Source organism: Malurus melanocephalus, unplaced genomic scaffold, assembly GCF_030028575.1.
Source record: "Malurus melanocephalus ecotype Western Australia unplaced genomic scaffold, MMel_1.1 scaffold_953, whole genome shotgun sequence".
Taxonomy (NCBI): Eukaryota; Metazoa; Chordata; class Aves; order Passeriformes; family Maluridae; genus Malurus; species Malurus melanocephalus.
Window position 1 is genome coordinate 95,317 of NW_026624185.1, and position 13,744 is coordinate 109,060.

At 40.6% G+C, this 13,744-nt stretch overlaps 2 protein-coding genes across 3 annotated transcripts; one reads left to right on the top strand and one right to left on the bottom strand.

Annotated features, from left to right (window-relative positions):
• Positions 1-642: 642 nt before the first annotated feature.
• PMS2 (PMS1 homolog 2, mismatch repair system component) lies at positions 643-9,938 on the bottom strand. Of its 2 annotated transcripts, XM_057386323.1 has the most exons (15): positions 9,809-9,938; positions 9,441-9,580; positions 8,810-8,896; positions 7,654-7,756; positions 6,791-6,974; positions 6,308-6,475; positions 5,671-5,768; positions 5,291-5,390; positions 4,951-5,035; positions 4,408-4,560; positions 3,133-4,024; positions 2,373-2,540; positions 1,797-1,897; positions 1,416-1,585; positions 643-1,024 (listed from the first exon to the last, which is right to left on the bottom strand). In XM_057386323.1, exons 1-15 carry the CDS (start codon positions 9,826-9,828, stop codon positions 881-883), a joined length of 2,613 nt encoding a protein of 870 aa, XP_057242306.1. In that variant the 5' UTR covers positions 9,829-9,938; the 3' UTR covers positions 643-880. The 2 variants fall into 2 exon arrangements, with proteins under 2 accessions (XP_057242306.1, XP_057242307.1); XM_057386324.1 differs by lacking the exon at positions 2,373-2,540.
• Positions 9,939-10,070: 132 nt separating this feature from the next.
• On the top strand, positions 10,071-13,721 carry AIMP2 (aminoacyl tRNA synthetase complex interacting multifunctional protein 2). Its single transcript, XM_057386326.1, has 4 exons — positions 10,071-10,246; positions 11,786-11,992; positions 12,494-12,725; positions 13,203-13,721. The coding sequence occupies exons 1-4, from the start codon at positions 10,121-10,123 to the stop codon at positions 13,586-13,588; spliced, it is 951 nt and encodes a 316-aa protein (XP_057242309.1). The 5' UTR covers positions 10,071-10,120; the 3' UTR covers positions 13,589-13,721.
• Positions 13,722-13,744: the final 23 nt, after the last annotated feature.

Below are 13,744 nucleotides of genomic sequence, written 5' to 3' on the forward strand. Positions count from 1 at the left end.
GCAGCATCAGCAGCATCACGGCCAATGCTCCATCAGCACCGACTGGGGTGAGAAGGGAACATAACCCATAAACACACAGATTTCTTGAGTCACATCTTGGTCCTACAGAAGTGGAAGAGCTTAGCTACCTGTTGTAAWGGCTTCCGATTCAAAAAGACAGTTTTGTAACTACTTTGATTGTACTGGGATAGAATTTGGGCTGACCTGACTGACAGCTTTTTYCCCCCAATCATTGTTAAAAAAGGAATCCCTGTTTTTCAAAAACAAGTTTGGAATTCAGAGRGAAAGAATGCTAATTAAAAGCAAAGATGYCAGACAAATTATTCTATTYAAGATTTAAAKATACCAGTAAATTAATCATTAAATGTAATATTAAAGCACTAAGTCACGAYCTAATGAAACCCAGCTTTGGTATAAGCAAAAGAAAGTATTGTAACTTGTGTATCACTTTCATTTTCTTTATCATATACGTTATGTATAAACATAGAAAGCTAACATTTGTTTTATGGCATTACTAGAGACTTAAATTCACATTCTACTTCATTTTAAGGATCAGTGCATTTGCTATAAATGAGGTTCAACTACTCCTATATATAAAGATAAACATATTTATTTTATAAAAGTTTTGATTGCTGCTTAAGTACAACATACAACAAATTGCAATAAGAGAAAAGTTATTTACACATGAATTCCAGGATGTTGGTATTGATGACCCAACATAACCAATAACAAGGAAACCCTGCTGAATGCCTTTAAGTATCATTGTTTCCAACTTTGAACACCGGATAAAATTTTTTAAACTCAAAGTAAGAGAGTCGTRATAAAAGCTCAGAATATTGCCAAGAATTAAAATTTAAAATGTCAATAAACAGACACTGACTTATTTAGGTGAAATCAAGTCTAAACTGACTATGTGTCTCATAGTAGGCCTTCCATGGGGGCAGTTCCAGGGATGCTCAATCTCACCCATATGGGTGATCAGTTTTCTCATTTCATGCACGTTCAGTGCAGTTCCAATCATCACCTGCAAGTAAAAGAAAAAAGTGAATTATTTCCTTTCTCCATTTGCCAGCTGACACAGACCACAGCAGTAATATAGTAAATAAAGTACTTCAGCAGTAATATAGTAAATAAATTCTGTGCAAGGCATTAAAAGAAAAAAACTGATCAGACAATCAGAAGACAAAACACAGCTAACACGGTGTTCATGAGTGCATCAGTTTGGAACAGAATAAAAAACTAGCAGAATTTTTTCCCAAATCCTACTAGATAAAAACACAAGGAACAGGAAGAAGGATATGAGCTGTTGTCACTCAACAGCAATTAAACCTCCCCTGCAATAGATACACAGATGTCTATAATCCATCAGGAAAGGTGGTATTTATCTGAATACAAACATCAATTTCAGTACTTACAGACTTTCTGCAAGCTCGAGAAGCAAACATCTGTCTGACCCTGGAGGGCCTACACATGACTCCAGGGCAGTCACTCAACATGAAGATCAGCTCATCTATGTCTTGGGGACCAAAAGTCCAGTTTTTGCTTGTTGGCAATGATACCAATTTAACTCTTTGAGTTACAGGAGCTGGAAGGTTTGCAATGATAATAAACAGAAAAATACAGAAGTTACCTTTTCTTGAGAGAAAAACTACTTTGAGACCACAGAATCACARGTCTTAAAAAAACCAAATATCCCATATACAGTAATGCATCTTATCTCAAAGTTTCTGGTAACATAATTAGTAAGATTAAACCTTTGCRTTCTTTTACTTCCAGCAATTCTGGTTCAAACTCACCATCTTCATTTATGACAAAATCAAACCCATTTTTTCTGAATATTTCCAGGTTTTCAATCAATATACTTTCATTTACTGCTGTTAAATTGAGATTTTGAGGCCTGAAAGAGAGAGAAAAAGATGATATTGCACAGATACACAGTGCAGAGCATTAAAGACAGATTTCAGAAGCAACTTAAGAGACACTTAATACAGGGCTCTGTAGTAAAACTTTTCACTCTGTTAAAAAGAAAATGTCCCCAGTGAACAGTTACTTCCAAGTGTTACTCAGCAGAATTAAGTCAGKTGGGCAGCATTCCTTGCTGCAGGAACAGTCTCCAACATCCCACCACACCATGGGCTGCTATAAAAACCCACTGGGAAATCTGTTTGACCACTGACTTGCCACATATCTACAACAGCATCAGTGGAATTTATACCTCATGTGAGGATTGATGAAACACAGAATATAAAAACCACTTCAGTCTCAAGTGTTCTGAATGAGTGAAATGCTACATAAATATAATCACAGATATCCTTCTGAAACAGTGAATTCAACCTTAAAAATGTTATTGTTAAAACAYTGAAAATACTTACACTATCAGCTTCTGACCTTGGAGAACAGTGTGTTGTTGCAACATCTCGAAGTTGTATTTCTCATCAGTAGCATGTTGGTCAATTATGAAAAGATCAGAATTCAACTTTGCTATTATAAACCCTAAATTGAACTGGCCAATGATTTCCATTTTTGCAAACATTTCTTTACTGTATACGAAAGATATAAAGATATTATGAATTAYACTTTATCATGTTAGACTGCAAAACTTAAAAACCTCTTTTTCTTCCCTGCAGAACACACTTATCTGCCTTCTTTTCCCAATTAGAAGATTTCCTAACACATTTTTAATGCAAATATTAACAAATCACAGACTTACTGTCTGCTGACAACCTGAATATAACTTACTTTTCCAAGCATATCTCACCAAATTTCACATTTACATGAGGGAGGAATATGAGCCTCATGCAGCCTTTTCAGTGTGTTCTTACCTGTCATGACATTTGGTGTTTCTCTGACTGCACTACAATTTACAAGGCTCAACAAAGCCAAATCTATGAAGTTTGTGGCCTTTTTAGTGTCTTTTTYCACATTCTGTTTGCACTTTGTTCATGTAGCTGTTCTGTCAGTAAAATAACTCATCAAGTAGACTTTTTAGTGACAATAAATACAAAATAGGCCCAAARCTAATAGGTACATGTAGGTACATGTCTTGCCCACCCACCAAGGTCTTATATTTTTCCTTAACTAATTTTATTAAATTATTAACAAAATACATCAAGCAAGTGAAAGCACAAATACCTGATCTCTTTTCTTAATTCATCTTCTGCTACTTTATTGTCCCCAGGACTAATTTTTGCTCTGAATCTTCTGTAATTTTCTGTTTCTGCATTTTTCTGTTGTTGCTGTATAACCTTTTTTACCTTTTTTGCCAAAACCTTCATAGAGAATTCAAGAGGCACGATTTTCTTTTTGACTTCCACCAGTACATCAACACTAGCATTCTTCACTTCAGGACATTTACCTGCCTCAAAATCATGTGTTTCACTTCTAAAGTTTCTGCTTTTAAAACGTTTTACTCTTGGGGTACAACTCTTGGCTTCTTGAGACAATTTGTTTTGATCAGTCCAGTCATTCACTTGATCTGATTTGGGATCAGTRCCCAAGACCTGAACATCACAGTCCCATGATTTCTCACTGCAGCCAGCAGTGTTAAGACATTCCTTCTGAATCTGTTCTTCTGTGCTACAGAATTCCTCTTCAGAATTCAYTGCACTTTCACTATTGATGCAGTGCCCAGCTTCTGGTGTACTACATGCAGCATCTGACTCAGAAATGCTACAGAATCCAGAATCTGCATTATCTTCTGATCTTCTCAAGTGTCTGCTTGGAACTGACCCCTTTGAGTCCAACTCAGGACAACTCTCAGTCTCCTTAGTCAAGACAGCCTTTTGAGGTTTCACAATTCTCACTGTGGTATCAAGTAACCTTTGTCTAGGGGAACTGTGCTGCTGCTTTACCTTTTTAGAGCTTTGAAAGTTATTTTCTGTKGCTTGATGGAGAGAGAATGACTCCCTTAATCTGGCAAGTGACATTCTTTTGCCTTCACCACTTGGATTTTCAGTCTCACAGCCGGACAGCACTTCTGCCTGAGGCTTTTCTGTGTCTTCAGGAAGTGTCTTCTTCAGGTTGCCTAATGAAATCAAAATACAGATTATTTCAAGATTCTAAGTTAGCTGGAAGCATGAATTAAATGATGTATTTTACTAAAGTGAATGAAAAGAGGTAGAAAAATAGCAAACTGCTCAAAGGAGCCCTGAAGCTTCAGACAATGAGTATGGGGCTGAAATGCATTAATACCAAACACATCTTGAAGACACTTAATGGCACTACTGAGAATGAATTTTGRTCTCTTTTTAAACAGGAACACTAATCAGTCCAATCAGCACATTCATTTATATTATCAGAAGAGTTTAATGACAATAACAATGAAAAGTTAATTGCTCTTTCACTTTAATGGCCACCATAAAATTCCACCATATATCATAGTCAAAATTTCCACATTTTGTGTCCTACCTGCAATRTCCAGAAGTTTCTGATTGACACTCAGTTTGTTAACATCACTACCAAACATTTCCATCAGAGAAGTCTTTAGAATTGCTAATAAAAACTTYTCCTCCTGAAGTAAAATTTGCCTTTTGTCAGGAGTCACATTGATGTCAACACACTCTGGGGGAAAAAAAAGGAAAAAAATAACTGCTTTACAAATGAATTGAAATGTTATTACACAGGATTAGTTAGATTTGTTTGCCATTTCATCTGCAAACTAGATTTAACTGTCTCAACATTCCAGCAAACAAAAACATCATACAAGTTTTTTTGTATTGAAGCTGACCTTTTCCTCATAATTTAAGATAAGAATTTACTTTTGAGCATAGAAGAAGTGTCAGGGAAAAGTAGTGGAACCACAGCTAGACTCTCTCTCTCTCCCTCACCAACTGAGCATTAAAAAATCCCCAGAGTGCAGGAAACCACACAGATGAGAGTTACAGTATTTTCTAAATAAAAATTAATTGTTATAGCCCTTACTGAAGTAACTAAAAATAATTCAGAACGTACCAGAATCTACCCCAATGTTAAGGACAACAAATGGATACTGGTGTTTATTGTGTACGTGATAAACTTCATTTACGATCTTGACAACCTGCAGAAAAGGTGAAAAAACAATAAACTTCMATACTATTATCTTCTATTTTGCACCAGTGCATACTAATTAATGTATTAATTAATGTATGATTGAACTCTTGTCCACASAAGCAGACAAAACAAAGACAGAAACTTGAGACACAGGAGCTTGTACCGTGAAGAAATAAATATACACATGAGTTACCAATGCTGAGGTTTTCAGAGAATATTGAACAAGTTGGTGTTGGTGATGTTATACAAATAAACCCCTCACCTTTGCTGGATCACAGGGACGTTGGTTGATAAAGAAGAACTGTCTGTCTGTTGTACTCCTTCCAACACCGTGATCACAACGAGAAATGAAGCCTGTAATACTGTTGGATAAATAATGTCAGAGTAAGGTAAAATGAATCAAAAAGCGTATTTAAAGGGAAGTATTTTATATGGGGCTTAAAGAAACACTTTTATACAGCATCAGTGAATATGAACATACACATTTCCTTTCCCAATTCCTTGTCTGCCAAAGGCTACTGCAAAACTGCATCCCCAAATCTACTATGCTGTTCTTGGTTCCTTTTAACACTATAAACCACAACACTTTTTTATTTCATGGTAAATGCCCCAGGCAATGGTGGTTTGCACTTTTGTAATTACCTATAAAGATTTTGTGGCATGTCAGCAGTGTTGAGTCCATATTCTTCACAAACAGCTTCACTAGGAGGGAGCTGAACAAAAGGAATAAGGCTCTGCAACTGAAAAAATAAAAAAAGGAAAGGAATTCAAACATCAAACCTATATAGATTTTCCCTTCTATTTTATTATCATTTATGAAAATTTGAGAAGACAGTGAGTTTCGGCTGACTGAAATCCCATTTAAAGGTTAACCAGAACATTTATGAATCCTAATTTCACAGGAASAGCTTGCAAAACCTGGATACACCTCAATTTTCTGTTCCTTATTTAAGACTTTCACATCACACCATTCYTAGGATTYTTKAAATTGCTCRCTCTTGTGACATACAGACTGTTTGYTGGCACAACGGCTCTTAAAACYAGCTTCAGAGAGTATTAAGGCATTACCCCATCTCCCAAATATTTTCTCTTGCATAAAACACCTCTGAGCAGATCCAGGACCTTCAGGGCAACCCGGGGAGGCTGCGGTGTTTCTCCTCTGCRAGTCTGCAGGGTGTGCTGCAGGGCAACACATGCCCCATCCTCTCACATTTTGTTAGAGGTTAAAAATGCCTCTATACAGCTACACCATCTCTCTTTTCAGTAATGAAAGCAATACCTGTTTTTGTCCAAACACTGCTCCAATATTCTCCTTTAAACTGGGACTTCCARCAGTGGATATCACACAGCTTTTTTTCCCTTGGCCAACTTGATTGGTGCAGTTAATCCGCACTCCTTTGGAAACAATACAGTAGGCCTGCAACAGCTGGACCATTTTTGCAAATTCCTATTAAAGAAAAAAATGAAAAGTGGTATTTAWAATAGCAAACAGGATGTTTACAAGACTGATATTTAGTCACAACACAGGTTGTGGTTTTACAGCCCTGGTTTTAAAATACATGTTAGTGATCATGATATGAATTCTTTTCAAAATCTGAAAATCTGAGAATGCACCTCTAAACCCAAATATTGCAAAGCAGAAGAGAAAGACAGGCATGAAATAGTCTATAATCAATGTGTTCTACACAGAACTGAATTTCATTCAGCAGTGAATAAATTCTGAGGTATGACACTCCTTTGAATTGAGAATTTCTGACCTTACCTTTTTGATGTTTCTTTGRAACTCTTTATGCCGCACTGGTAACRTGTAAAACAACTGCTGGATGCTGACAGTTGTTCCTTGCTGTCGTGGGAAAGGAGTCTTCTGAGTGATTTTACCATTGTGATCAAACACCAAACGAGTCCCAACCTTTGCTGACTTGTGACAGGTAAAAATGGTAACATCACTAACAGGAGGAAAGAGAAACAGAATTATTCCCTGAGCACTGTCTTATCTATTCCTCATGACAGTCAGGCATAGAAACTACAGCAATAACATTAATTTCATTAAAACTAACTCTTCACCACAAAAAACTACCAACCTATTCTTCAGAATAGTGCAATGYTTTTCTAGCTACAACACAAACATTCTTATTGGATCCTTTTCATTCCTCTTTTATAAAATTCAGTGTTAAAGTCTAATTTAGTTGGACACTACRTTCCTCATTCTAACAGATACCAGCAACACTGTGTACAAAAACTGATTTTAAATGTATAGYTGGCCTGGAAGGAATTTAAGTGCAGTTTAATGAGTTACAGTCTAACAAACAGCACTTAAATATTACAGTGCTTYACATCAGAGGATCAAACACTCATGCAAATACACAGTCCCACCCTGTAAARATCTGCATACTTAAGTAATGCTAAATTTGTACATAAAATAACCAATTAGGTGCTTAGAATCATAGAATAATTTTGGTTGGAAAGGACTCAGGATGTCGAGTAACCTACTGCTCAAAACTGACCTAACAGTAAGGAAAGGCAAGTTTCCAAAGCCTCACTTTATCAATAATGGTAAACTGAAAGGGTGGCGTGGTTTTGTGCATATATAGCAACCTTCTGCTACTATTAAATAATATTAATTACCTTAATGCACACAGTGAACTCAAAGCTTCACCTCGAAACCCAAATGTTTCAACATGTATTAGATCAGAAAAATCTTGTATCTTTGATGTRTAATGTTTCAGAGCTGGAAAAAGAYATTTCAAAYACACATTTCACTTCAAAGTGACACTGGTCTATGCAAGTAGATTTTGTATGCATGTCAAGAAGCAAAAATCCTTYTGTATTATTCATTGTATTTTATATAACGATTAAAGACAAAATASTGCTTGGTTTCCCTTTTTCCTTTAAACAAGATCCAAAATTCTCAGATGCACCTGTTAYTCCACACTTACACCACAGATTTATTCAGCATTATTGGTATAAGCAAACAAGATGCCTCAAAGCAGGACACAGTCCCTGCCTTTGCTGCTGCTCTACTGTCACACATCCTGCCCTGGCAGAAAACAGCAGCAGCYTGTGCTGTGCATGGACAGAGGAGGATTTCACACCATCAGTGCAGTTACCAGGGAATAAACTGACCCAGCAGCAGCATCCCCGACCCTTCACTGCCCTGCAACAGCAGCACAATGAGATTCTGATGCTCCAATAACACACCAAAGYTACTGAGTAACAACTTATGGTATAAAGATGCTTCACTGTTGTATCAAAAATAAATGTCAGTATTTCTGTTGCAGTGGCTAGATTCACCAGACAGTACTGTTCCTGCTCACATTTTGTGCAATTTAAAAYCAGCAGCTGGGAAGTTTCACAGTCAGTGTCAAACTGACAGTCAATGTCAGMTCCCTTTCAGCAAATACTCAAGTTTACAATTCACCTTTCCAAAGCTGTCACTTCCATAAAGCTCAACTCCTTCAACAATGACTAATGATTCAACATGAATTAATCCACATGAACATTTATAGGATTTTTTTCCTCTGTGATTATTTGTATTGCTTGTGCCATTTAAATAAGCAATGAAACCAAAGCTTATTTCTGAGTTACATGAACTGTAACCMCAAGAGCACTACAGAACACCAGTCTAGTGTTGCTCAAGTCTCGCAGGTCACACACTCATTATGTAAAAGCCAAGTATCTGTTTAATTAAACTTAGGAAATTGTTTTAAAACAACCAACGTGGCTTTCTTATTGAAAACCTTTCAAAATTCCCAAATAAAAATTATGAAAATATTCAACTTACTCAAGCCTTCAAAGTTTTCCTCTTCCACTCCACTTCCATTATCTGAGACTTCTATCAGTTCTGCTCCATGATCTTTAAGTTTTATGTCTACAAAAATGAGTCATAAAGTATTTTAATTCTCTATGTTCACACATGATGTTCAGTATCAATTTTGCWCTTGAAGTACATTTTTCGAACAACAGCTTTCCATGTTAACATTGAACAAAAAAAAAAAATAAAAATCCTAATCGCTGTCAAAAGTTAGGTCAATCTAATGCAAAACAGTCTGTAGCTCCAGGTAGTTAAGATTCACAGAACTTCTGYCTAAACAGAAGTTTTCCCAATTATGACAGTTCTGGAAACCAGCCCTGCCTGTGCTAGCCTAAGGCCACCGGCTGGCAGAGCCCCATCACCACTGCTCCACAGGGCACATACTTTTTTAGCGGCCAAAGTGGCTAGAAATTAAGTAAACTCACAAACTGACTCCCAGCCGGAGCCTGAGAATCAGAATGTTTTATTAACCTGCGGTGTAAAACCACTGCAGACGTGCTTGCCCCAAACAGAAAATATTTGCCCACATTTGTTAACATGGACCCGGTTTTGAGGAAAAAGACGTATTTTAGAAGTCTATTAAAACTGGATGAAGAGTTACCGATGTTGGTAGCTCCCGCATCCAGGCTGTTTTCCAGCAGCTCCTTCACAGCAGTGCCGAGGTTCAGCACCACCTGTCCCGAGCAGATGCGATGGACGGAGCGGCGGTCGATGGGCGCGATGGCCCCGGCGGGCAGCGGGCTGGGGAGAGAGGGACAGCAAACCACGGCGTGAGAGCGGCCAGCAAAGCCCTCAGGATTCCCTGAGAGAGCCGGAAGGGGAGGCGGGAAGCGAAGGGAAGCAGAACCGCGCCGGCGGCCGAGACACGGCCCGTGCGGGGATCACGGCTCCCGTGAGGGGAGCCAAGAGGCCTGGGCGCGGGATGCGAAGGCCGGGCCAGAGCCGGTACCGGTGGGTGCACACACTCACCAGGGCGCAGCCGCCTCCATCAGAGCCCCGGCGGGACGGGACGCGCCCTCCTCAGGCTCCCCCGCCCCGCTCGGTGAGCGCCGGGAGCGGCCGGAGCGCACCCGCCCCGCACCGACCGCGCTCCCCGGCCCGGTGCCTCAGCCCTCCGCCCCTGTGGGGACGCGCTCAGACAGCCAATGGCAGGAGCGCAGGCGGGCGGACCCGCAGTCCATTGGCTCTCTTATGTGTCAGTCAGGCGGCGCTCCGCCAATGGGCGCGGAGGGGGGCGGGCCGGCGGCGGCGGAGCGGGCGCGCTGCGGGGCGGGAGGCGCCATGCCCGCGATGTACAAGGTGCGGCCGCTGCACAGCGCCGAGGTGCTGGCGGGACACCTGCCCACCTGCATGTACCCCCTGCCCAACCTGCACCGAGCCCCCGGCACCGCCGCGCCGCCGCCGCAGGTAGGAGCGGAGCGGAGCGGAGCGGGGGGTGGGCACAGCGGAAGGGCGTGCTCGGGCCCTGGCGGGGTCAGCCATGCGGCCGCCGGGCCGGTGTTCCCTTCGGGCCGGTGTTCCTTTTGGGCCGGTGTTCCCTTCGGTGGGAGCCGCAGTTCGGGACCGGGAGGAGCCTCGGTTACCGGAGAGCTCACGGGGTGGGGTCCCATCGCCTCAGCCCGCAGGACGGGCCTGGATCCCCCTTCCCTCAGCGGCTCGTCTGAGGGTTAAATAAACACAGCGTTTTCAGGAATTTCTTAGTGATATTTTAAAGCCTTCACTTGTTCTCAGCTCGGCTTTTGTGGGCTCTCGCGTGTGTCCCTGTGGCGGTTTTTATGTTTGAATGGCCGTGCCGAGCTCCTGCCAGGCCTCGTTCCGTCCTGCTGCATCATCATCGCTTTGCCGGCTCAACTCTGCATTTAGCCAGCTACACACCCTCTGTTTCTAGTTTCAGTTTCTTTAGTCTTAAATAAGGCAAAAATCTAAAATGCTGTGTTACGTAAGGCTAATTGAGCAGCCTCTCTCCAGTGCCAGGAATGCAATGAATTCTCACAGGCCGCTTGTGGCCAATTTTAGCTTGATGCCATCACGGATTTGCTGTGCCCTCGCCCAGGCTGGTGCTGGAAATTACTGAGTAGGAGGAACTTGGGTCAGAACTTAACAGGATTGTTAAATAAATGCCTTCCTTTTGCAAAGCATGGAATTGTGTACTGACTAAATAATGGTCGCATAAGAGGTCTTTCCTTGTCTTTGAGAATATTTTGTTAAGTGGGTATAAAGATTTTACTTGGATACCTTATTTATCTCTTGATCCATGATAGTTTGGGTTTTGTTAATCCTTGTTCAGGATGCTTAGATTATATAAGGGTTTCTCTCTATTTTAAGCTTGTAGACTTAAAATCTGCCAGAAAAATATATTTTTCATCTTTTGAAAGAGGTTGTGAGATGCTTGTAAAGTAATTAAGATTAAAAGCTGCATTGGTATTATTATGTAATAAAGCCCATGGTCTGTTTTTCTTTATATTTTATATTCTCTGAATATGGAAAATTATTCCAAAGAGCAGTTTTGTAAGACACAGCATCCATCTAGATCTTCAGGTTTTTTTACTTTTATTAACTCCCTGATTTGTCAAAATGTTTCCTTRTATGGCCAATGTACCACAAACGTACCCACCTACTCYTCTGRGYTAAAGAATACATCACAAGCTAACTKTGATTTTTCAGTTTTCATTCAGCACTTCACTGCCAAACTCTTGCCTGATTCTGACTATGTTACAGAGTTTGCTGTAACGAATGGTTTAATGAATACATTAAGCAGAAGATTTCAGAAATTTATTAAATACGCCATCTCACCAGTCATACAGATACAAGACAAGTCCACGATATTCACAATGCTCTGGCTATCTGAATGTGTTTARTCTTTCAAAACTTAATGTCAAGTGGGCTGTGGACTGTTTTGACAGCTGAGTGAATGTTCACATGGCCTTGTTTTTCCCTCTCCTGTAGGAAGAGGTTGACCCATCACTTCAAGCACTTGAATCCCGCCAGGAGGAGATTCTAAAGCGTTTGTATGAGCTGAAGAGTGCTGTGGATGGGCTCTCCAAGATGATACAAACCCCAGATGCTGACTTTGATGTAACAAATRTCATTCATACTGACGAATTTGCTCCTTTGACAACAAATGGAGCAGATTTAGATCTGATGCTTGGAAAGGTGAGTTCAGTTGAGCAGGTMCATTGGTAGGCACCTTCTCCATGTTCAGTTTTTGGGGCTGGAGGGGTGGCATTAAAACCTGGGACACTCAGAACACAATATCCAACCTACARCTAYCATTTCATTTTGGGCATCCACATCACACATACAAACATAAATACTAATACTGTATGTACTCGCATATAATCCCAAGCTAGAACAGGTAATTTTGAAACTAGAACAATTGGTTTCTTTTTTATTAAACTGGAAACTTAACTTTGGCTTCAGATTGGAGTAGAGTTTACCTCAGTCACATCCTTGAATTACATGCTGAGGGAGGAAGATGTTTTAAAGTTTAAACAAGTTTTGAATTGCCAAACTTGAATTGATTTACTTGAACATCGTTAGAATTTCAGATATACACATGCATGACTATGTACATTTTGGTGTCAAATGAAAGCCATGYTTATGAGTATGATCTGGAATGTGTCTTACCTGCTGAATGTTTTAYTTTTCATTCAGGATTATGGTGCCCTGAAAGATGTTGTCATCAATGCCAATCCTTCTCTACCTCCACTGTCACTGCTGGTGATACACAGTCTGCTTTGTGAGCGCTACAAAATACTGTCAGCTGTTCACACACATTCRTCAGTGAAAAGTGTGCCAGAAAACCTCCTGAAATGCTTTGGAGAGCAGACTAAGAAGCAGCCACGTCATGAGTATCAGCTGGGCTTTACTCTGATTTGGAAGGATGGTAAGAACAAAATTTGTAGATCARTATTTTACAATAGGTGAGAAAATGAAACTTGTGCTATAAACCCTTGCCAACAGAGGCCTAGGTCGTTTTGTGCTGACATACGGGGGATATGAAGAGTTAGATAAAATTTTTGTTGTCTTCTCATAGCTGTGAACCATGCTGGGCCAGAGGAAGATTCCTGTTTGGAGTTAGTGCTGTTATAATACACATGGCATTGACAGGGGTGTTTGTACCCTAATGATTTTTTTTTTTAATAGCAGTGTTTTTCAGTTTCTACAAATAAGGCAGCCCAAAGAGGAATTAGGTGGGACACATGGCTGAAGTTTCAAAGAGTGATCTCTATGCCAGAAGACTAAAAACTGTTCATTAACCTGATGATGTTAACAGTAGTGCTGGCATTATACATAATGGAATTACCATTCTATTTCACTGCTTTACTATGTTACATTCAKTTTTTCCTTCTGTTCATTTCAGTTCCCAAACCGCAGATGAAGTTCAGCATTCAAACCATGTGCCCTATAGAAGGAGAAGGGAACATCGCTCGRTTTCTCTTCTCCCTGTTTGGCCAGAAGCACAATGCAGTTACCTCCACTCTGATCGACAGCTGGGTGGACACAGCCATCCTGCAGCTGAAGGAAGGCAGCAGCAAGGAGCGAGGAGCAGTTCTGCGCTCCATGAACGCTGCCCTGGCCAGGAGCTCCTGGCTGGTGGGCAATGAACTGACGGTGGCCGATGTGGTGGCGTGGTGTGCCCTGCGCCAGACGGGCACTGCCAACAGCGCCCCGGCCAACGTGCAGAAATGGATGAAATCCTGTGAGAACCTGGCACCTTTCAGCTCCGTGATGAAGCTGCTCAAGTGAGCCTGCACCCTTTGTAGTGATGTTTTAATCTTGTGCCACCTCATACCTGCTGTAATGTTCGAGTCCTTTCTGAGATGTATTTTAAGTACTACAGTTGGACAGAATCCTAAATTAATAAAAGCATTACAGCTGCCTTTTGGGTGTGACCTTCCTTTT